Consider the following 25,790-nt stretch of genomic DNA (forward strand, 5'->3'; position numbering starts at 1 on the left):
CCATGTTTATGCCACTGTACTCCAGCCTGGACAATAGAGCAAGGCCCTGTCTCAAAAAATAAAAAAAAAAAAAAAGAACAGCCAGGCGCGGTGGCGCATGCCTGTAATCCCAGCACTTTGGGAGGCCAAGGCGGGTGGATCACAAGGTCAGGAGTTTGAGACCAGCCTGGCCAAAATGTTGAAACCCCATCTCTACTAAAAATACAAAAATTAGTTGGGCGTGGTGGCACGTGTCCGTAATCCCAGCTACTCAGGAGGCTGAGGCAGGAGAATCATTTGAACCTGGGAGGCGGAGGTTGCAGTGAGCCAAGATCATGCCACTGCACACCAGCCTGAGTGATGAGGAAAAAAACAGTTAAAAGGAGTTTTAATATCCTTTTGCTATTTTTTACTAAAACAGCATACATATTTACTGATTTGGCAAGATGTTTTTTATAATTTCTCAACTAACAGGGATAGGTAAAGTGGACGCTTTGTAGGACGTCTTCATATTCTGAAGATGACAAGCTGACTCACCTAAACCAGGAAATGATCTAAGAAAAAATGTAAATAATTGTTTTTTTTAAAAAAATAAAACCCAGAAACTTAAAATGCAATGAATATTTACTAAACAAACTAGAAATCTCCAAAAAGTCAGAAAATTAAAATCTATTATCTTACCACTAAAATTACTTTCCTATGTGATTAAATCATTTTTGAAAAAATGCTTTTAAAATATATAACACTCTATGATACTTAACTATTTCTGAAGTATTGAATCATTTCCTGAGATCAGAATTTTGCCATTATAAAAGTACTTCAAGGAACATGCTTATTCAAAAATATTTTTTCAATATGCAAGTTACTTTTTAAGGAAAAAGTGAGTTACACAATAAGTAGGGTAATCATTTTTTTTTTTTTTTTTTTTTTTTTTTTTAGAGATCCAGCACACAAGTTGCTTAACATTTGGAACTTTTTTTTTTTTTAATTGCATTTTAGGTTTTGGGGTACATGTGAAGAACATGCAAGATTGTTGCATAGGGTAGTCATATCATCATATCCAGACGAGAGTGTAGCGTTTGTGTTTTTTTTTTTGAGACAGGGTTTTGCTCTGTCACCAGTCACCAGCTGGAGTGCAGTAGTCCAATCTCGGCTCACTGCAATCTCTGCCTCCCGGGTTCAAGCAATTCTCCTGCCTCAGCCCCAAGTAGCTGGGACTACAGGCGCGTGCCACCACGCCCAGCTAATTTTTGTATTTTTTACTAGAGACGGGGTTTCACCATGTTGGCTAGGATGGTCTCGATCTCTCGAACTCATGATCCGCCCACCCTGGCCTCCCAAAGTGCTGGGATTACAGGCGTGAGCCACTGCGCCCGGCCGAGAGTGTAGTTTTTATTTAATTTTATTCTAAATTATTTTGCGGTATAAAGAGGTTGGAACTAGTGAGGAAGGAGGGAAATACTAGATCAGTGTCTGTTCATATGGAGTTACATATTCTACATATTATGTTTTAGTCATTACACTGAGGTTCTTGCCATTGATCCTTGCATCTCAGAGCCTAGCATCATGTACAGTATACAACTAGATTCTAATGTTTATTGAGATAGTACTAATTTAAGCATTCAAAATAAACCTGATAAAATACCTTATAGAAATATACTAGTGCCACTCAAATGTTACTAGTATTATTTTGTAAATATAATAAAAATATTTAAAATATATTATTTAATGGTACCATTTTCATGATGAGGCATTCATTCTATTATTTGATCTTGAACACAGTTAAAGTATTTAAAGGGGGATTCAAAGAGTTAAGCTTAGATATGCCTAAATACTTACTTTCAAATTGGGCCTAAATGGGCTGTTGTCTGTGACTACATCAAATTGGAATAAGAACTACACAAAAATTTTTTTCCGAGTTAGTAAAAACGTACTTGATTCTGTTTTTGAAATACTACAAATGAAACCTCAGCAGGACCTGTTGTGGTGGTAAATTACAAAATAGTTTCATTGCTAAACAGGAACGACAGAATTACAGATAATACAAATGAATAGAGATAGTGTGTACCTGGCTATTTTGAAAGGGATGTGTAATCCAAGGACTAGGATAAAAAGCTGAAGAATAAGCGATTTTTAAAATGGATAAAATAGCAAACATAGTTAACATGTATCAATTAAATGCTATACACCAAGCACCTTTCTAAGCTCTTTATATGTATTACCCCAGTACTTTCTTCCATAGTCATTAAATCAGAATTCCTGCAGATAGGAACCAATTATGTGGAGGATCTTTTAAAAGTACTGACACTTTTCTTGAGCCCTTCGTCAACCACTGCAATGTCTCCCCACTGCTTTAATGGCTAGTTCTTGTATGAAAGCAGCTGTATGCCTCAGTAAAATGATAGATTGCTACATCACTGACCTTTAGTGTCATTCCAAAGTTTAAATTCCATGAGTACCCAGGGTCTATGATGAAGTAATGGCTCTAGCAAATGACTTTGTTCTCCAAATGAAAAATCAATGACTTCTAACACAGGGTCTCATTCTGTGAGCTGAGGACCCCTAGTGGGCTTTGTAATAATAACTCCTTCTGAAATAATTTTTCAGATGCATGTATATGCTGTTGTGATTAACAAAATACAGTTTCATTTAAAGTACTGTGAAAGTTACAAGGGCTTTGGTTACTGTATTTTTTTCCCAATGAAAATATTTCCAAAATATTATCACTAACTGGAAAGAACCAGATGCCTTGATATTACTCAAAACGGGCTGTGAACTCCTGCTTTAGATAATCACCTCCAGGCATCACCTTCTCTTTTTGACAAGTGTCACCCAGAACAGTTGGACCTACTGAAAATAACAGAATTGTCCTTTAGAACTCAACCAGTAACAGAAGTGTATTGATTATGAATAATGCACTTATTTTTATCACAATACATTTTAGGATAAAAGGCATCAACCTACAAATGAGCATTTGCAACCCTTGACCAAATACCAAATGGCAGTCAGCATAACGTAGTACTAAATGACAAAATGTGCATGTTTTTCACATTGAAACTTTGGCATTCACTGGCTGGCTGTAGAAACTCCAAAGCTTATATTTGATGCAAAGTCCCATTTCAAATTTTTAATCCACTGTCAAGAAATTCACATACACACACACCTCAGGAGTAGTATCATGGCCTGGCTCATAGGTCATATGCATAAATTCTTTTGTCCCTCTAAATGCAGTGCCATCATCTCTCTTGGATTGCCTGATTTCCAGTGCTAGTCAACTGATACAGCAGTCAGGCAAATAGCAATTCTTTAATAGAAAGTCTGTGATCTATATTGATAATTTTTTTTCTTAGCATTTTTCAGCCCGACACCTACAACGATTTCAATCAGCACTTGAAGTGTCAGACAGGGGAAGGCAAGATTTTCAGAAAACATTGGGTACAGGATGGCAATATATCCTGATGTAGATTCTCCCTCTCAGTATATCAAAGGATAATTAGTGAGAAAGACAACAAATGCCTTACTTGCAGTTGCAATCAGTTAAAACCAGATAACAAATTTATACATCAATATGTTTGTAAAGATACATATGCAAGAATACATGAAATATGCAAAAATAATTTAGTATTCAATCTCAGATACACAAATGTACTTAAGAAAGAGAAGTTTTATTAGGGCAATTTCACTTTATTTTTCCATACAGCAAAGTCAACTACTGCAGTAATAATAAAATAAGCATAAAACAAATTGCAGCCCAAGACAAAATACATAATTTTAAGCAACTACAAGCAGAAAGTAAGTTGTGATTACATAATAGTAAAACCAAGCACATTTGTCCTTTCAGCAGATGAAAGTGGTAGGGTTGCTGATAAGTGCAACATTATTAACCAGCTGGAGTGAAGGCTGGATACACTAATTCATTTAACAAGTGCCCATTATCATATTTTGCATTTTTGAGTGCTTCTGAGTTGGAAATTAAAACCGTGAAATTTGAACTGCGTTTTATTTTTCACCTGCTGAAAGAACAGGATCCTACAGCAATTAAAAAACAATCACATAACAACTATAGCTACAGTGTGCTGTTTGGTTTGCCTGTTTATGATTTAAATTTTGTGAAAGTCAATACTTGTTTTGAAGATTTTTTTTTTTTGTGAACAATAAACCACTGAAATTGGCAGAAACTGATCTGAATAATATATGTTCTTAGTATAGTTCTTCCTCTCTTTTTTTGTTGAAGTTTTAAACATGCAGTAGTTTTGAAAAATGTAAGGAATATCTGATCCATGATTTCACCTTAATGGTAGAAGTACCTGCTATTTTTGGTAATGATCTTCAGGCAGATTTGGCCCCATGGAGTTTTTGTCAGTCATGAGGGTTTGAAAGGACGGCGTATCTTTCCAGCTGAAAAAATCCTGGCAAACTACAAGCTGTCCACAAGAAAGCAAAGCAACATGTTTGAAGGGGTATGGAGTGCTAACTCTGTGCCACTTTTGCAAGCAATTTTGCTCAGTCTGTCATTGTATTAGCCTTAACAAAACTCCTTGTAATTATAGACGTTTTTATTCAAAATAAGATCTTACTATTATACAGGTTTCTCTCTTTTGACTATATACAGAAGTGCAAAAAGTCAACCTTCTCTCTAGACGTCCCAACATGCTAAATTGCAGCATAATCAACCCTCAAGAGTTTGCACACACGCTATAATTTTCATTACGTAAACTTTGAGTATTTGGATTATCAACAAAAAGTCCCTTGTTCTATTTATTGATTATGCAGCTTATTTATAACAAGGCCTGATATTCAGGGATTTCAAAAATATTAAACAATATTTTAACATTTGAAATGGATACAGTAGAAAATAAATTTTATTCTAATATCTAGGATCTAGATCTTCTTATAATAACTAATTACAAACAAAATAAATCATCAAAATATTACTCAATTGTCTGCCAGGATTGTTGCGATAGCAACAACTTAACTTCTTACTTAGCAATGATTATATATTTATAAGATATCCATATAAAAGATCTTTGTTCTTTTAATGAAAACTAGACAAGAACTAACAATGACTGACATTCTTACACTGTAATATTAAATCAGTAAAATATAAATCATTTAGTTAACAATACGAATATTCATGACACTACATGTAATTCAAAACTGAGTATGTTATGAAGGAAACACTACTTTTTTTGTATTTTGAAAAATTCATCCATAAAATCTAATAAAACAATAGTCTATAAACTGAAATGGTATTCAATTGTTAATAGAAAATGAAAATCTAATAAATGTAGGAAATGAAAAACTACATTTTAACAAGAAAAATAAGTAATATTCTATAATGTAACTAACTACAATAACATGTGAAGTCACCATTACTTTCTTAACACGATTGAAATTACATTGGTATGGGTTCCAACCCGTAATGTAATAATCTAAGGCTTTAATAGATGTACAGTACAATCAGTAAAATCAACACATCAGTCTTATATTAGAAAGCATCTCTCTCAAGCATAAAAACTTGCAGTAAACTTGGAAGTATGGAAAGTTCTATAACTGAACTTTCGCTTCTCCCATTCCATACTATAACTACCAGTGACCTGGCCCCTACTTCAGCAATTTTTAGAACTGCTGAACAGAGCAAAAATATCCTTTACTAGCTGCAACATCCAAACCTCAAAAAAAGGAATTCCTTTGGATGAATCCATTCTTAAAAACTGAATGCACATCTATTTTTTAAAAATTTTGTAAAGGCTTTCTAAGGCTATAAGCAGTTAATCTGAACAAAACAAAACAAAAAAAATCACATATAAAATTCACCCATGTACTTAACCCACCCAATTACTAGGTTAATTAAACATTTCCCATTTTCATATTTTGGTTTATCATGCATCTGATGACAGTGCTGCTTTCTTCTTTGTTTAGAGTCACTATTTTGAATGTGACTGTGATGAAGCATTTAAGCAAACGTGAAACCATTTCTGCAAAGCATTTATAGTCTTTTGACTTTTGACAGAGGCTATAAATAGAAGCAAAATAATTTCCTCAAACATTTTTTTTGTTATTGTGTCTCAGAAATGGCAATCCCTTTTGAATAACATGTTATACAGTATAGTATGCATAAATATTAACTACAATGCTTTAAAATAATTTTACATATATCTATTATATATATATCCAGTATGTGTGAGTTTATCTGTATTGAGAGAGTTTGTGTTGTGCTGTCTATTGTTACTGTAAAGTTAAATTGGCCATTTCTGAGACAGCTTTGGTTTCAAAACAAACAAACAAAAAGAATGGTGCCCTTTGACTGATTCGAACTAGCAAATATGCAACAAAATGTGGCTCTGAAAACAATAACACTGAAGAAATAATACTCTAATTTGATGTACAGTCTATGGCACTTCATGAGAATCCTTAACAACATGGTACTTAAAGCCATGATGTGCTTTAAAATATACACAGTTGTGGTTTTGCTTGGCACATTCATCTCTGTCAGATCCCTCCCTCACCACGTGTTACAATCTATTACATTAAAAATATTACTCTTAAACAAAAATGACTGTGCATGCACGCTCTCATCTATAATGGCAATTTTAAATACAAGGTGCACCTTTGTTATTTGTAAACCTTGAAAGAAAAAAACTTATTTTTTAAAAATTATATCTTGGTCTACAGACGTACCAATACATAATAGAATCATGGTTACACCATAGTCTGTCTTTTCAAGATGGCATGAATATATAGGAAACTAATTAGGTATGCATCTTTTAATGCATAACTCTGTGCTAGAAAAGAAAGACAATGTTGTTCTTTTAGACAGGAATATCACCTCAGCACAAATATCAATTAAATGTACAAAGTGTATAGGCAACAGTGTGCAGTGGATTTCCATGTTGTCTTTTCTTCTGGTTAACATGCAATATGTGGATGTCTTGTGGCTGAGGGACTTTTGTGTGTGTTGCTTGACGATATATACAATATGGCTAATGACCTCGTCCTTTACTCTAACCAAGCACACTGTCCTTTCCTCTTTAGCATGATCTACAAGGGAGAAAGAGATAATATTTGTTAAAAAAGATAATAACTAAAAGCAGTTTCTAAAAGCAGTTTCTAATACACACTTAACATGAAAATTTTCTTTCTGATTAACCAGTATATTCACAAGTTATTATATCTTCATATAAAAACAAAAACCATTTCACAAGTGCAGGCAGATCAAAATTTGTCTATCATCGCTATATGAATGGAATAACATGTACAGTCTAATAAAACTGTTGAATGTGCTCAAAAATTTACCAAACCTAAGCTCAAAGTATAAAATACTTTTGCAGAATCAAGGGGCATAATATATCAAGCTCTTTTTTAGCATCACTGTTCTAAGGCAAAATTTAAACTTCTTTTCTGAAGTTTAATAAGGTTTCAAGAGCAAAGGTCTGGTCTACAAAATGAAAATTCATGTAATACATTCTATTAAACAAGATTCATTCTATTTGGGTGCTTGATTAGCAGAGTACATGTTTGAAAAAAAAAATAATGATACTTTAAGTGATAGCTTTGGATAATTCAGTTTGTCAAGCTTTTCTCTCCTAAAGCTAAGAAAATAAAAATAATCCTTTATGAATTATGGAATTATCACTCATGAATTAAGTTTTAATAGATAGTACAATGTACTTGTGAATTAACAGTTCCAGTTTTGACATGAAATTTGTTCCCATCAGGGAATCTTTACATATATTAAAAGTGAGCTTCAAAATACAACCTTGAAAATGAAAGCAATCACCATCTAGTGACTTAAAACCAGTTTAAACATTGCAACTCCTTATGAAGATGAACAATCATTTGTTAAATGAACAGAACACTAAGAGCTTAAGCTTCAATACAGACAAACCCACTGGTTTGCTAATTACTGTGGGAATCTTTTTTCAACCGGGATTATTGCTAAGAAATAGAATACAGTTAAATATATACATATCAAACACACCTAATTGACTATAAGAGCTTGAAACAGATTTTTTTAGCATGTCAAATAAACTCTTCTTCTAAACCTACAACACTACAAAGTAATGCTGCTGCTTCTAAAAATGTGGCTATTGTTCAGAATCATGAACCTTTTTATTAGAACTGCTTTGAGAAGGTTTATGAAATAGACAAAAATAAATTTTAACAATTTAATTTATGATTGCAGCATGTCTTTGGAATACTTCTCTGAGTCTATCATTTTTTTCTTAAGTGGCTCTCGAATTCTGCCTTTCCTCCTTTTGCATGAGCTCTGACTTTGGTCAGCTTTTAACATCACAAGAGTCTCTGAGTTGGTTCCCAGCCATCATTGTCTCCTGACTTGGCACACTGTCCTTATTCTACAAGGCCTTTACACCTCCATTCTTTTTAGAACATCACCTTCATTATCCAAATTCAATTGTTTGCAGATCCTGTTGGGAGTAGTTGCTCCTTCATCTTTGCTCCAAGAGAAATTTCTTCAAACCTCTCTTATTTTAATGTATTATCTTGAAATTCCTTACATCTTTATCTTATTGTCTATTCATCTTTATCTCCTTGCCATGATAACTAACACAAAGTAGCACCAAAAACTCATTTGTAAATATGTTAATAAACAAATAAATGAAAGGAAGCAATAGAAAATGGTCACCCATCTTAACCAATTTCAGTTTTAAATGTAATGTCTCTCACTAAATAGAAAAATAAGTACCTAACAAGCATCTGAGCACATGTTATAACTTGAATGCACACCTACCTACTGGACAAAACATATTCCTATGGATGAAAAATGGGCACCTTTGTAAGTATTTAAGACAGCGTTTTAAAGGCAAAACACAAGACTTTTTAAAGACAAAATACAAGACTTTTAAACCATGCAGAATTATATAATCCTCCGAGGTAACTAAAGTACTTAAGATTCATATGAATATGGAGATTTGTGTGTACGCATATATGTGATGTGTATATATTTATTTCAAGTCAGACTCATTTTTTTTTTTTTTTTTTTTTTTGAGACAGGTCTTGCTCTGTTGCCCAGGCTGGAGTACAGCATGGTGCAATCATGGCTCATTGCAGCCTCACCTCCTGGGCTCAAGTGATCCTCCCACCTTAGCCTCCATAGTAGCTGGAACTATAGGAGTGTGCCACCACACTAGCTGATTTTCTTTTGTATTTTCTGTAGGACAGGGTTTTTCACCATGTTGCCCAGGCTAGTCTCAAACACCTGGGCTCAACCAATCCACCCACCTCAGCCTCCCAAAGTGCTTGTATTACAATCATGAGCCACCATGCTTAGCCAAACTCATTATATTCTCATGCCCCTGTGTATGGTGATGCATGGGATGAAATGAGTACATAGTCTCATTTAAGGTTTAGCCAAAGAATAAAAAAAAAATAATAATAAGTGATGATCTACACCAGGCGTCAGCCAAACTACTGCCTGTGGGCCAAATGTGATGTACTGCCTGTTTTTGTAAATAAAGTTTTATTGGAACACAGCCACACCCATTTGTTTACATGTGGTCTCTGGCTGCTTTAATGATACAAATAGAGTAGTTGCAACAGAAAGTATATGGACCACACAGCAAAAATACTTATTGTCTGACCCTGCAAGAAAGTTTGCCAACCCTTGATCTATAGTCTCTAATTATTTTTTGGTCATATGTCTTCTTTAGGCTTGTGTTTATTTCTAATCTGAAATTTTAAAAAATTACTTTCTCTTGGTGCTTTGTATATGTAAGTGATAGTAACATATTTGTTATAAATATGTCTGATAAAATTCCTCACAATCCATTTAAAATAAAAATGTGACCTATATATAAATATTTTCTCAGAGATTTTACAAAATTTTAAGTGCACTATACAATTGCTATCTTTAAAAAAAACCACCACAAATATGCAACTATATATTTCATAATGAACTTACTGTTTAGTGATGAAAATTCTACATCTGGGTAACATACTTGTGGCTAGTCAGATGTTCGGCAGATATTATGGGTATCTAGCAAATAAAAAATTATTTAATGAATGATCCATGCAAGCAAGCCAACAATCAAGAGATTACAACATTTTAATATTAAATTTTTAAAGAAAAGTGAAATTCAGCTGTGAGGTGAATAGTCCTTATCTGGTCAACATAACAGTAAGTTAATGTAAACTTAAATGCCAAAGTAGCAACTAACTTTTTAAAATCTTCATGTTAAATTCTATTCTATAAATGTTACCAGTTTTTAGGAAATAAGATAAGTAAAACTATCAAAAATTCATGCAGAGCAGTAATTGAAAGAAGCCCTTTTTGTTGGCCTACACACACACACACACACACCCCTGTGGTTTCAGTTACTTAGTAATCATCCTGAAATCAGATAAGGAAACGTCTTGCCTATTTTTGTGCAACCAAATTTCTAACATTTTCATTCAAATTAGGGTGTCTAACTTTTTTTTCCAAATTAAAAATACAAGGTAAGCATTATAAAGCAGTAATTAAAAAGAACTAGGTAAGAGCATAGGTTTATTACTTCAGAACATATTTCTGAATCCTAATGGCACCTTTTATTGTATTTTAAATGGGCAAGATAACTTGAGAGAAAATACAATAAGAAACCAATACAGAGTTGACTTATTTCAATAGTCCCCAAAGTTAAGAACTTCAAATTCGTAGTTTGATTCTTCAACCCAAAATTAATGGCTGCTAACCTGAGAGAGGCAGCACAATAGATTGAGAGTGTCAGAGGACTAAAGGCACGGGTTCTACCCCAAGAGATCTATTTAATGGCTGTGTGACCCTGAGCAAAGCAACTCATTACTCTATGCTTAACTATCTTCTATAAAATGACACTAATCCCATTTCATCAATGTTGTTGGGAGAATAATGAAATCACATACACAAAGGCATTTTGTTGTTGTTTTTTTCAATTTAGACATCTTAGACTAATTCAACATACTACAATCCACAGTCTGGCGTGTATATTAATATGTCCCTGTTTTATTTTCAGTTCTCAGCTGACATTTTTACACAATTTTACAGCATTGGCAAATGGCACGAAAATGTGCTCCAAGCATAATGAAGCTTCTCATACCATTTTTCCTGCTGCTGCAGGACAGGATGTTGCACCCAACAGTGTAGAAGCATCAAGGATGGGGCTGTCGAAACATACCAAGGACCTTCAACACCAATCGATGCAGATGAAGGGCCAGCTATAAACTTCTGCATGCATGCAGGCTGCATTTTGTGGCATCAGCTATTTCCAGCATTGCTAATGTACTGTAGGCATATACATATGTATGTATATGTAGATATAATATATGTGTGTATATATATATCCATTCCCTTTTCTTTCCTTTGGTTGTCAAATAGTATGAAGACCCAAGATTATGCATGAAATGGTCACAGCACAATGCAAAAAGTAAAGTGTCCCCTACAACCCAGGTGGCCAAGGGCATGTTGAAATTTGCTGCTATAGTTCTGCTTACACCAGCAATTCTACAGTCATATATGATATACACATGAGAGTTCTTTATCATTGATTTGTAACTGTAGATGGATTGTATTGAGTCCATCACGACAGTTTGACCAAAAATTACTTATTAACATGCCACATAAGCACAATCAAGCATTCTTGTAAATGAGTCTGATGTGTTCACGTAAATCCAGAGATATTTTGAGAAGCTTCTGAGAAATTAACGATTCTTTGCCAAGAAGCGTTTAAAGCTTGACTGAAACTTGAAATTCATTTTTTTTTGTATTCTGATTTTGAAAGTTTTTAATGGTTATACTAATAGCTGAATATTCTTCATCAACAGTATATGATGTATTGTGGAACAAGGGTGGCTACTCCTCACAGCAATAACAACAAATTGATGTCTCAATTGGTCTTCCCTTCCCAAGGGGGAATATGTTGATTCTCATCTGATACTGATTCTTTTGAGATTAATTTGGCCACATTTAATCTTCATCTATGGATTATCTGAAATTTGGCTTGGCTCTAAGTTTTTTCTTACACTGTCAACTCTATTGAAGTCCAAATCTACTTCATATAAATAAAACTTGAAATTAACCAGTATTTTCTGAAAATATTTTTAAGTAGAGTCAGAAAATGCTGGGTGAATGAATGTCAATTTTTAAATTTTAAATATTTTAAATCATCATTTAATTTTAAATAATTATTACTGTATATCATAAGATTTAAATTTATGAAACAAATCCCTTTCACTTAAAAGCATCTCACATAACTGTTACTCTATAAACTTGCACAGAATACAGAATGATTGTCAATTTGTCATACTTAATTTATTTTTTTTTCCTTCATAAATCTCCAACATTTATGCCGGTTAATTGTAGAAATAAGAGCACTTGTATTTTTCTTTCACTGAAAGCATTCAGAATAAAAGCTTGGAAATGATGTATACAAACAATTTATTTTGCATCAGCTTATTAAATGATTCATATTATAACGAATTTATAACAAACTATTTACAAGAGTGGTCATTTGTGGCATATATAATACATTTAAATATTTTACTTTTTATTAATCATTTGGGCAAGAACTGAGAAACTGTATATATCAAATGTTTTAAATAAAAACCTTAAAATGATCTCTGTTTTTGATTGGTCAAAATACCTGCACAATTGGTCGAAACCAGTGAGAATTGCTTGTGTAAATATCATTTTAGTAGCTTCAGAAATGGAGCTGCGACAACTTTGGAGCACTTATAAATGGCATAAAAGCATTCTGCTGCTCATCATAGAGAGAATGTGTAGGCCAACAAGAGGTATCTTTGAAACCCCATGCTTATTAAAGCACCCTCTACAGCCCTCACGTACACACGATTCCCACTGACCTCAATGGGAAATCCACGTGCGTAAGGGCTGTTGGATTGAGCCCTATTAGAGTTGTTTTTTAAGAAACAAAGCTGTAAATTAGCAAACCTGGTTGGCTGTGGCTGTTGCAGCGAAGGGAACACTTGTGGCAGATGTTGTTGCTGCGGACACAGTGGCTGGCGTAGCACCGTGCACCATGGGAACTTTCGGAGGGAAAATCATATAAGCGAACATACAGAAGAGTGTAGCAATATGGAAACCATGGCAACATGGAAGAGATAATTGGGCATGGTATTTATCACAGCAATAAGCCATGTGACAGGACATCATCACCAGCGAGTGACATGCAATCACAGCGCAAAGCAGGACAACATTCCAAGGAGAGAAGGGGAGGAGGGATGAAAGAGAAAAAAAAGGGGGGAAAAAGCTTGTTACCATCAAATCAAGAAAATTGACACAAACAGGCTTAATTTGCTAAGTCAAAAACAAGAATTTTATATAGTGTTCATAGACATTTAAAATCTAAGTCAAAGTACAAGTATTTACTTAATATATACAGTTATCTGTTTGAATGAAAGTATTTTTTTCTCATTTACCATTATAAAAATATACAGTATATTACTTTTATGAAACAGATTTTTTTTTTTTTTACACACCAGAACTCATAGTCCAATCAAAATCCACCAAAGGTGACTAAAGGAAACTGTTGTGTGTAAAGAAAACATTTATGTGAGTCCATGTCAATTAAATAGAAAATGACATTTAATTGACAGGTGTTAGTAAAAGGGAAATGGACTTACCCAATAGATATAAGTTAAACTTAGCAGTGGATTTTGAGGGGCTGTGAGGTACATCATAGGTTTAAGATAATCAAGAAACAAAGCTGGCACCTACCAACACTTGTAGCGGGTGTCATGCACAATATTGAGCCTGCCCATCATGCATTGCAACAGGAAGGTGGATTTGAAAAGGGAAAAGAATTAAAACATCCCATCACACGTGTAATTAGAAAATTCATTTGAACAAAGAAGAAAAATTGTTATTATGGGAACAGTGGCATGTAACTGTCAGCACAATCAAATCATACAACAGCACAGTGATCAATTAGAACTAGTCTCAAGTGAAGAATAAAAGCCAGTTTAACTGTGTGCTGGTACACTTTGTTTCTCTTAATTGGTGTCTATAAGCAAAATATTTTGGAAGTAATTTAAATCCACTTCATTATTTTAAAAGTACTATTGTAATCTGTTTTGTTTTAATCTGATTACTAACCATCTGGTTGCTTTGCTATTTCTGACTTTAACTTATGAATGCCTTAATATTTCCTTTATATCAAGCACATACTAACTTATTATTTATTATTAAATACTAAATAACTCAATATACAAAACTGACTTAAAAATTTAATGAAACCCAAACATTTATTTTATTCCTTTTATTTTCCTGTTCATTGTAGCGGCAACCATATAGGAAAGGGTTGTGATTATTCATACAGAATTTGTATTTGGAGGGATACCAAGCAATAAATTACACATAAAAAAGTGAAATTTCTGAATTTCCTTAGTTTGAAATTAAAATGTAGGAAAAGAATTAAGAGGGAATATAATTTCTTGTAAGGATCAAATTGGTTTACTTCATGTTATCCAGGAAATCAGAGTGGTTTTCATTGCTGGTTTAGACCTTCAAGACTTCTGGGAGTAGCAAATGTTCAACAAAATTTCACACATAAGAAACTGCTAATTATACTTCAATAAAAAACTTGAATGGGAGATAGTGAAGATACATACATCACATATGGGGTGTTAGCACTGATGCTGACAATTGTTCAACCATGATAAGCAAAAATAAACGGTGCATCTATAGATAGTTCCTGTTCTCTGTGACATGTAAATATTGAAAATTTAACTTATTTTACCAAGTACAGGGCACTTTCCCGTATGCAGAACTACTGTTCTTTCTATGGGATTATTTTAGAATTCTAAGTTTTAAAATATCAAAGGATTTTGTATTTCCATCTAAATCTTGGCATATCCTGTTTAAATACTAGCAGCATCTGGGATGAACATTTGTTAGAAAAGTATCTGCCAAATGCATCTTGTCAGAGATGGCCCTATAAAATAAAGCTCCCATTGAGAAACTCAACTGAAACATGGATTACTTAACTGGCATCCCTGTAACAGCTGCAATTAGTTTGTTATCACAATTAGACTGTGGGCACAGTGATCAATGATTAAACTCTGTAATGAATCTAGGGACACATCGTATCAGGTAGAATAATATTATATTGACAAGCATTATGACACTTGAAGATCCCTGTCATTTGCTACTACTACTGAGTCAAAGACTTGTGAAAGACAAACAGAAACAAGCCAGTAATAACAAATAAGTTCTAATAATTTGAGACAGTAGAACAAGCAAAACTTAATACTAGATCTACATCTTATAAAATCATTACTGTCTTAATGGTAGGGTGAGAGAACTGGAAAAGAAACGACAAATGAAAAAGAATAATGTGATAATTAAGGAATATTAAAGCCAGTTTAAATACTGTACAGGTTATATATTTCAATTATTTATTATTATGCTGAGATTTGCCTACTGTATTTCATCCCATGCATAATTAAGCCTGCACATGCTGAAAATGAGTTAACCTTATACTATCTCTCTAAAACCCTAAAGCTTTTGATTTGAATTTTAATTTGAGTTATCTTCCTCATTACCATTATAACCAATGCACACAGTTTTGAGAGGGATTTGCAGCAAATAAACATAAGGCAGCAATGATAATACTAGCCAGGGTGCAGTAACTCACAAATATGAGAACATAATGCTGTAGGACCCACTTACCAAAAACGAAAATCACTTTTGAAATGACCATAATTTCCATCTTTACATGGGTTGATTTATTAATAATAATGTGCAAATGGCCAACTTAAATTTTTCCTCAGTTTTCAGCACAAAGCAAAATTTAAGTGAATGTATTTGTCAATTTCCAATTTTCCCTACAAAGATATCTGCAGAGCAGAATGGTGTATTTCTAAGAAATGTGTTATTTTAATTGCACAACTTTTTAAATCAAAAATTTTAATTGATATGTATGAAAATGTAGGAAAAACTAGGATAAAAACTTAGAAATAAGATGTATGCATAGTTAAAATTACTTGAAATAGAAGGGAAATAAGTAGAAGAGAGAAAAAGAATTGTAATAAAGATTTAGTTGGAAGTTAGAATTTTGATGTAATACTTCAGGCCTATTTAGGTTGATTATAAGTGTTAAGCTGATTAAGATCTACTAAAAATGGTGCATATCATTTTAAGACTAAAAGTTAACAATCAGTTGGATTATTCTCAAAATTGGTATCCAAACAGTACTTTTAAAATTTTTATTATAAATAATATATAATTATGAATGACTATATTTATTAATGATACTAAATGTGACAAATCTTTTTGTTTCTCTTCTTTCTATAAACACAACCCCACCTATCCCCACCCTTATACCTACACACAACCACCTAAGAAAGTTTCCTGGCCTTTTGTTGCCTTATTCTTGGTGGGGTTGTAATGCAAGCCAAAGTAGAATTTGTTTAAAGCCAACGTATTTTTAGAACTGTTACAACTCATAAGCTAACCTTGATTGAGGGAGATATGCTAGAGAGGGAGACGAGAGGTGTGCTTCTGAAGATGGTAAGTAGGAAAAAATGGTGATGTAGGGCAGAGAAAAAAATGCCTCAAGACTGAAGTGGTAGGCAGTGTGCAGCTCCACAGGTAGCTGGGTAGGTAGCCTGTTCTTTCACAACAACCCTACAGACACAGGCCCTCAAGGGGACGGGGGCCTGCAACTCACAGGACAAGGAAGCCTATACCCAAGGCAAGCACAGAACCCTTGGAGTACCTGCCTTCAAGAGCACTTGTACATAGGCAATGATTTTACCAGCAGTGAGCAGCAGTGACTGAGGAATGAAGAATGAAGGATGCATAGCCTGTTTGAGAAAACCAGACTGCACAAGACGTCACTCAAAGTAAGGTCAGGAGAGACAGGAGCTGGGGGATGGAGTCCTGGATTCCCAGTTATGCCTATTATTTCTCTCAACCCAGGGAGACGGAGATTAGAGATCAGAGCTAGACTTAATTTAATTTCAAGGTAAAAAATTATGTAAAGGAAAGTGGTATTTCTTATACACCTTAATTTCATGAGTGAAAATTCATACCTGTAACATAAATAGATCCTAAATTATGCATAATATCTACAAATAATCCATCTGGTCCTGAAAGGGGAAGGTTAAAACAAGTATATATCTAAATTTGAAAAAACAAAACTTCAGTATGAATTTAACCTAATACTTAATTATCTTTAAATGAGGTGGAAGGTGTAAAGCACCATGGAGTTAGGTGATCAGTAAGGGCTATTCCACTCTCCCAAATCATTTTTAAGGTGTTCGTGTAATCAGCTCATAGATACTGGGAGACTAACCCAGGTTAGCCTGACCTGACTTCAAGTTATACTTAAATCTAAACCTTATAAATGCCATTTAACTTGGCTTTTCACTGTACCTCATTAGGCTTCAAATTACTCATTGGTAAAATGAAAATATTAATGCCAACCTTTTGGGCGTTGTAAAAAAAAATGAGATAATGTGCACAAAGCACTCAGTGTAGCATGGAACGAGAGCAACCATTCAATAAAAAGTAGCTGTTTTGGACAAAATGTGTGAAACAACTTGGCCTAAGGTAATAGGGAATTGTACAGCTTGGAACCGAAGGGTACAATATGTGTCCTATCTAGAGGTTTTACATTTAGTTTTCATTTAAACACTCTTAAACAAACAAACATTTTTCTAGATACTAGATTTTACCCTTGGGCCATGAGTTTGCAATCCTTCACATAAATACTGGTATACTATGTGGCATACAATCAATATTTATTACTGAATAAATGGAAATATGGGTGGATACATAAATGGGTGGATGAATAGATGGATGGAAAACAGAAGGATAGGGAAGGGAGGAAGGAAACAAAGATAAAGAGAGGAAAGAAGATGGGAGGACAGAATGATAGGAGGATGAATGGAAAGATGGCTGAATGATGGTTAGATGGGTAATGTCACGTACACAGTAAATCCAATTATGTTCTTAAAGTATGTAGTAATTTTTCTTAGCTAGCTGGCTGGCTGGCTTGTCACTGCACCCTGATCTTTTGCCAACAACCTACTCTGTATATGCAGTCACCTGCTTTAAGAATTTAACCATGCTTCACTGTAATTTGAATAAAATAGATCTATATATCAGAATTATCATTGAAGCAACAGACTATAGATCTCTAAAATTTGAGCTGCAAAAAAATGAAAGAATTCTATTTTCTTCCCAGTCCCAATAAAATCTTCAGAGTATACCTTCCAAATTATTATATTGTGATACTAATTCCTTGATCATATAATTCTTCTGTATTATTTGTCTGCAGAACAACCAAACTTTGGAGAATGAAATTCCTTTTCTCCCAGATATTAGACATGAGATCATATGTGAATTTGTAGTAAGATTTCCTTTAGTTCTGAAAGGGTGTTTTTAAAAATCTGAATTGCAGAAATTTAAATATTGAGAAATTTGACATATAAGCACACAGGTGTCCAGAATATCTGGGGAAAAAAATCATAAGACACAGCAACACTGTACATCAGGGCTACTGTGTTAGGTTTTACAGGTTTGTATAACCAACCCTATGAGGTATATACGTAATCAACTGTGGTTTACATAGACTATGATGTAAATGGTGCTACAAAGGGTTTGTAGTACACCAGGTACAACCTGCCTAGGCAGACAATCCTTTGAGGTGAGAAAGGCAAAGTCTGAACATTGACAATACTCTTTAGACTCAGCCTGTGCTCCCCTGTGCCTCCCAGATCCCATAACTCCCAATTTGTTTCTTGCTTCACTTGTGTTTCCTGCCTGAACCCTGAGGCTTTTGCATTTACATTCCCTGCATTAGACTTTTTTCATTTTTGACTGTCTGACAAAGTGGTGGGGCAGAAATAACGATGATTTATCCATTTTAACCTTTTCATGACATAGGGTCAATTTTTTTGCACACAGGTACATATTATATAATGAAAACACTTGTAAATAATCATGGAGTCACTACCTACTTCTGATTATGTGATTAATAAAGGTCAACCTGCTGCTTTAGGCCGTTATAACTAAGTTGCAAAAAATGTCATGTTACTAATATTATATTGATTATATTTGAGAAATATATATATGCGTATGTGGGTGTGCGCACATGTATGTGTATATATACACATAAATAATTTTATTTATTTATTTATTTATTGGCGATGAGTCTTGCTCTGTCACCCAGGCTGGAGTACAGTGGCATGATCTCAGTTTTCTGCAACCTCTGCCTTCTGGGTTCAAGTGATTCTCCTGCCTCAGCCGCCCGAGTAGCTGGGATTACAGGCATATGCCACCATGTCGGGCTTATTTTTGCCTTTTTAGTACAGACAGGGTTTCACCATGTTGGTGGCCAGGCTGGTCTAAAACTTCTGACCTCAAGTGAGACACCTCCCCCAAAGTGCTGGTATTACAGGTGAGGGAGCCACTGTGCTTGGCTTATATTTGAGAAATATTGATCAAGAATGGAATATCTCTGATGCAAAATGCATTGCAATAAATGCAAACATATCTTAATATTTTCAGCATATTTCAGTTAATGTAGATTTTGTTTAAATTAGCAGTGCTTAACCTAGAACAGAGAGACAAGTATGATTCTGATTTATGATTGAGTTTATTATTTTCCTAATTTGACCTTTACCTATCATCTTTGGTTCTATCCACAGACAAAAAAACTATTCTAGGGAGATACTAGTATCACAAATAAGGGCCATCGTACCATACAACTGGTGGTTATTCTTATTTAGAAAAAAAACTATAGTCATTTGAATGTTGAAAAAACTAATGTGAAACCTATTTGATAAAATAGATTATTTCAGCTTTCTTCAAATAGCATAGATTTGTTGTTTAGACTTTAGTAGAGAAACTATTATGTTTTTTAAAGACTAGCCAAGTGCAGTAGCAAGAAGAGTGGAGTGAGTAGAGGAGTTCAATCTGTAACTGACTGTGAACAATCAATTGAGATAACTCACTACCATTGGTCTAGCCAAAACTGTCATTTCTCATGGTAATGTTTTAGCCAATAAAATATACTGACAAAAATAAGTTTTAATTTCTTCAAAGAGATTATGATAGTTACATATAATCCCTTGAAACCTTATCTGCTCGTCTGACTACAGAAAAGCTGATGGATTGTTTGTTGGGAGCAGTGAAAATCTAGGGACACAGCAACTTCCACAAGAGCAAGAAGATTAATTTCTGGAAATTTCTGAAAAACTACAGATGTTGAGAAGAAAGTTATAATATTACAAAATGTAAGAGAAGTGTGAGTTTTCCCTCAGAATGCTGCAAATACACTACAGGTCAAAATGATTTAATTTTTGTTCCAATACGGACAAACTGCAGCTTGATAGGTACTATCACAAGTATAAATATCATTTTGTACATGTGTCTGGGGCACTGGCTATTTCAGCTAGTGGAATATCCTACTTAATTGTTACTTCATATTTATTCTACATATGGATGGCTGATTTTCAAAGATGCACTGTATAAAATGTTATGGTTAGTAGTAAAAACTCATATAGATGTAATTTATTTTGTTCATGAATCAAAAATAAATTCGCATTCTGTTATAGCATTATGAACCTAATACACTGTAAATACTGCCAAAATAGTTGAATATAAAATTGGGAGCTGGATTTTTGACATATATATCTATTCAATTTAATTAATAAAATAATTTTATTAAATAAATGTCTAAAATCATGGTATTCTGAAAATAAGGGTGAAGTAAGAGGAAAGTGAGATTAGAGTTTCTGATTAGTAAAATTCCAGATAATAATTAGTTTATATGTATTTTCTGAAATAAATTCAGAGTGAATAGAAAGAGTAAATTTCCAGGCAATTAAATGAGTAGCTAGTCTGTGTTTTAATCTTTGAAATCTGTGTGAATAATTCCAGATTATGTATACATTACCAAATTGAAAATGAGCTGAAACCACAAATGGAGAACTCCATAATAAATGTAAACATTGCTGAGCCCTTAGGGCTACTTCAATAGTAGCTTAGAAAGAGTAATAATTTTAAGCAATGTACTGATTGATGTCAATAAGAGCCCTTTTTAAGAGCTCCAGAACACAAAGTCTTTTTTCATTCTTGACCTTGTAAACAAAACGGCTGAAAAGTAAAAATCAAAACTGAAAGTGTCATTTCATATTATTTAAATTAATTCTATGGAATAATGAAGGCAAAAGGGTCTTACAGCAAGAAAGTAAAAAATAGCTTGACAGACATATAACAATGTTGAGGAAAGAGAAAAAAAAGAGAACCATATTTCATTTCCAAATTACACAAACACGAATAAATATATAAAATACCACTGATCCTTAAACCATATTTCATTAAGCTAAAATCTTTAGTCTTTAAGGAAAACCACATGAGATACCTTGGATAAGTTTCCATCATTGACCACCTTACCTGACACCTCATCTATAAATACAAACAAACTTGGGGTGTGGTTTATCTGCTCTAACAGTAGGACTCTCTGTGGATTGTCAGATTAATTTATTAAGAAACCCCACCCCTTACCTGGTGGGAGAAATGCTGTATGCTGTTGTAACTGCATGTTGGCTAGAGCCTGTTGGTATTGGAAAATACCAGTGTTAAAGACTGCGGTGGCACCGTTGGTTTTTTCAAGAGCAGGCCTCTTTGGTAATGGGGGAAGTACAGCTTGAGGAATTCCCTGTTTAGTGAATGAGTATAAAAAACAAATACCAGTAAAAAGAAAAAAAGAAAAAAGAAAAATCAGTCGAAGGCTAAAATTGTTAGGAAGCATGAGCAAGCAAGCAGCAGAGCACTTAACTACCCGAGGGAAAAAAAAATCAGTGAACAAAAAATTAAGGAAAAAAAAAAAAAGCAAGATAAAAGCTTTAAAGGAAGCATTATTTTTGTCCAAACCAAAATCTCACTAGTACGAGAGTACATGTTATAATGAGTTAAAGTGCTTTATGTCCCATAATGCTTCAGGCTTTCTGTGAGAAGCCACTGATTTGGGAAAAGAAGAAAAGCCGCACTGAGAGCTCCATGAGGATTGACAAGTATAAGCAATGTTAATAGTTAATTGTACAGAGTGACTGAAACAGATAAAATAAAAACTAACCCCACTCTGCTCCTCCCCCCAGATCTACCTAGACATGCAAATGTCCCAGAGCATGCAATTTTTTTTTCTTAAATACTGAACTATAAATACTAAAATGTAAATAACTCTACCACTAAAGCCATGCTAACCAAACAGGTACATAAATATACATTCAAAAGTACACTCTTTACGTCCTCCAACTATTTCTTTAGAACATTCTACAATGTAGTTAACTGAATGTGGGCTGCTGGGCTTTCAGAATCTTTCACTGTATGTTATCCATCTATGTACTTAGATTATAGTCTTTCTACTAATTTTGTCAGGAAACCACACTCAGTTTTTTCATTGTACTTTACAACTCTATAACAGAAAAAAGGATATATATTTTAAAGTTGATTTAAAAAAAAAAATTTGTATCTACAATAAAGCTACATGCCAAGCTAAAAGGTGAAAGGTCATAGTACCAGGTCAAAGGTTGCCTCGAGGGGTCGCTTCAGTGATTTGACAGCCGACTGAGTCTTAATTAGCAGGCAGCGAGCACATGATGGCAATGGGCCAGTGGGGTTCAAGCGCATTAACATAAACAGCAAGCAGAGGTGCATCATGGGGGCAGCAGTGCATTTTTGGGTAGGTGAGAAAAAACAAATAAAAAAAACAAATCATCGGAATGCCATATACAACGAATAACAAGACTAAGCATGCACAATAAAGGCACTACTGAGTTGTTATTGGGAGGATAAACTCCTCTTTGTAGTTAATTACAAACAAGATACTCTAACAGAAAAAAAAGAGTGAAAGGAAGAGAGGAGGAGAGAGTCTGCCTTCTGTATTTTTGCTCAAGTATCCATAAACAAACACAGAAAAGATCTCTCTCGTGACTATTTCACTGTTATGAAATACTACACAGTGACTTTTAAAATGAATATTTCATTGATTTAAGTCATGTATTTAGGTAAAAAATGACTACATTAAAACAGCTAAGCAAAGAACAAAGAATGGGCTCATTAAAATTAGCTATTAGATCACATTAAAATTTACCTTGAGAATAGTTTAGTAGCTATTCTTAATGATCTAATTTTTAACTCCTTGAGTACTACTGTCTCTCTCCTTTCTATATAATGGCATAGTCAAGCTTCTCTAATTTTGCTATTATGTTTATGCCACAATATTATTTCAGACAATCTAGATAGTGTACTGTTCAAAATCCTGTAGCTAATTTAAAGAACAATTTTGTTGAAACAATTCTCCTAAATAGTTCCAGATCATGTTATTGTTAAAAGCAGGATATATGTAAAGAAGAGCCTTGATGTGCAAAAGAACACACCAAAGGAAAACAATGGCTGATTAGATGGCACACAGAAATAAGAAGACCGAAAATGGCAATATCGTTAAATTGAAAAGGAGACAGGTGGTTCTTTACAAAGCAGAGATTTCAGAAACCCTACATCCAGAATAAGACAGAGTAAGAGTTAGGCCAAGAGTAGGAGCAATCTAAACCATTTGAGGAGTTACCCTCACTTCTTTGAAAGTAACTTCTTTATATGTTGTCTGGGATACCTGAACAAACATATCTTCAGCAATTTTTTTTCAAAAGCTTAATAAATGAATAGCTTGTAGTCAGATATAGTTGCTCACTTTGCTTTTCTGACTGCTAACAAGGACAGAGCTGATGTTTCTACTCACCATGGCAGCTGCGGTGGCTGCAGCCTGTGCAGCTGCAGCCTGGTTGACCTGGTATTGGGCAGCCTTGATCTTGGCTTGCAAATGTGCAGGGGGATGAAAGTATTTGCACTTTTCCCGAGAGCATCTCCCTTTGATGTAATCCATACACACAGTGACTGTGTTATCATTGGTGTCAATCATTGTGCTGTCAGCAGGATGAGCAAACCGACAATCATTTTCTCCTCTGTTGCAATTGCCACGCTGGTACTCTCGACATACCTATGAGGTCATTAAGTACATGAAGTTTAGTCAACATGAACAAGTAGAAGCTTTCTGAAGACTTTAAGAGCAAGACAAGCCACAGAAGGCTATAGATGAAACGGGAAAAATGATTTTCAAACAATGCAACAATGTAACTTTAGCCTTTCCTAGATTAGTTACAAATTATAACTCCATTTCAGTATAAATGTCCCTAAGAAAGAAAATGCATTTATAACATTAATTTTGGTAAAAATACAATCTGAAATGGTGTTGATATACTTATTAATTGCAAAGGTAAAAACAGTAACTTCAAAGTAAAGAAACATGACAGACATCACTTTAACCAAGTGATCAAAATTAACATCACCAATGAGACATACTGACATTGTGTACCTACTGATATGACACAATGAGAAGGACACACAATCACAGTAGTTGTATTATTGCCTGAATTTAATCAAGAGGAAACATCAGACGAAGTGAATGGAAAGATACTTTACATAATAACCGAGTAGTACCCTTCCAAAGTCTCAAGGTCATGCAAGACAGACTGAGATACTATCACAAACTGGAGGAGCTTGGAGTCAGAGAAAGAACATTGGGAGGACAACTGGTAAAATTTATTAAAGTCTGTAAATTAGCTAAACAGCAGTATATCAATGCTATTTTTTCTGGTCTTATGACATTCCACAGTTATATATGATATTAATATTTAGCTCAGTGAAGGGTGGACAGAAACTCTTGGCTCCATTTCTGCAACTTTTGTGTAAATATAAAATCATTTCCAAGTGAATGATACAAAAAATCAAATTTGATAGCTTTTTATGAAAATGTTTCGAGGAGTTATTTTTTGATCTTTAGAGATTCACTTGGTAGCTATATAAACCAGTAAAAAAAATTCTGTTTTTGTTATTGTCTGTTTGTTTAGTATTTGCTAATTCTGTTGATTTTGCCATGGAGATCTTAAGGAAAAAGAAAAAATTGATTATTTCTCATTCATCTGCGCAATTTTGACTCATGCTATTTAAAACTGGTCTTCGTTCAGGATAGTTTGACCCTTTTACCACAAGAGGGCCATCTAAAACACAGAATGTCCTTTTAATACTTACGCTTTTCAAGCTTCAAGGAAACAGTTTTCAATTGTTGAAGTATCTTATCTTTTCACAAATAGTAAAAGCAGATACTAAGCACTTTATTTTGAAGTTAAGCAAGAAAGAGAAACTGTAACTCTGCTATGACTTAGGAAGCAAAGGTTTTCTTGAATTTGTAGAAATAAAATGATTGCATTTAAATCTGGGTGTTTTTCCCCCATTATATTCATACCCTATTACTGAGGAAAGTGCTTCTTAAAGGAGATACTATAATTTGTACCACACTACATTTAAAAAAAGAACAGTATAAATGATATTTTGTACTACTTGGAAACCTCAAGCTAGCTAAAGTTTTGTGTTCCAAATACATTCAATGAGCCAATGTCATTCATCACCACACACAGTTATTACAAATACAAAAATGACTTAAAAATTCATTAATGATTCTGGTTTTTATTAATGTATTTATCTTATTGAACAGAAGAAAGAAGGCATACAAGTATAACCAAGATTTATAACTTATAAAGCAAAAATGATCAAGCTGTTACCCAGAATAATCATCCTCCTCTCCGGCTGAACATTAGAATCAGCTATGGAGCTTGCTAAAACAGTACCCAGTAACCTAATCAAAACTTATTCTATGTGAGGCTCATCACTATACTCAGGAAGAGTGATGTACCTACATTAAATAATGATAAAACGGGGTGTGTGTGTGTGTGTGTGTGTGTTTGTGTGT

General features: G+C 34.0%; 1 protein-coding gene across 50 annotated transcripts in view; it reads right to left on the bottom strand.

Annotated features, from left to right (window-relative positions):
- Nucleotides 1-3,625: 3,625 nt before the first annotated feature.
- Nucleotides 3,626-25,790, bottom strand: part of MBNL1 (muscleblind like splicing regulator 1) — a 205,514-nt gene continuing 183,349 nt past the window's right edge. For 8 of the 50 annotated variants that reach the window (XM_032258282.1, XM_032258484.1, XM_032258411.1 and 5 more), the window contains 7 exons: nucleotides 23,724-23,981; nucleotides 22,505-22,558; nucleotides 21,491-21,644; nucleotides 13,691-13,726; nucleotides 12,905-12,999; nucleotides 9,902-9,976; nucleotides 6,745-7,020 (listed from right to left, as the gene is read on the bottom strand). In XM_032258282.1, the coding sequence (XP_032114173.1) occupies nucleotides 9,920-9,976; nucleotides 12,905-12,999; nucleotides 13,691-13,726; nucleotides 21,491-21,644; nucleotides 22,505-22,558; nucleotides 23,724-23,981 (654 nt within the window). In that variant the 3' untranslated portion in view covers nucleotides 6,745-7,020; nucleotides 9,902-9,919. Of the gene's footprint in view, nucleotides 7,021-9,901; nucleotides 9,977-11,054; nucleotides 11,119-12,904; nucleotides 13,000-13,690; nucleotides 13,727-21,490; nucleotides 21,645-22,504; nucleotides 22,559-23,723; nucleotides 23,982-25,790 lie in introns of all 50 variants that reach the window. The other 42 variants (XM_032258518.1, XM_032258327.1, XM_032258504.1 and 39 more) reach the window with 19 other exon arrangements.

The sequence above is a fragment of the Sapajus apella genome, unplaced genomic scaffold (genome assembly GCF_009761245.1).
Source record: "Sapajus apella isolate SASKATOON/1434 unplaced genomic scaffold, GSC_monkey_1.0 scaffold4, whole genome shotgun sequence".
NCBI lineage: Eukaryota > Metazoa > Chordata > Mammalia > Primates > Cebidae > Sapajus > Sapajus apella.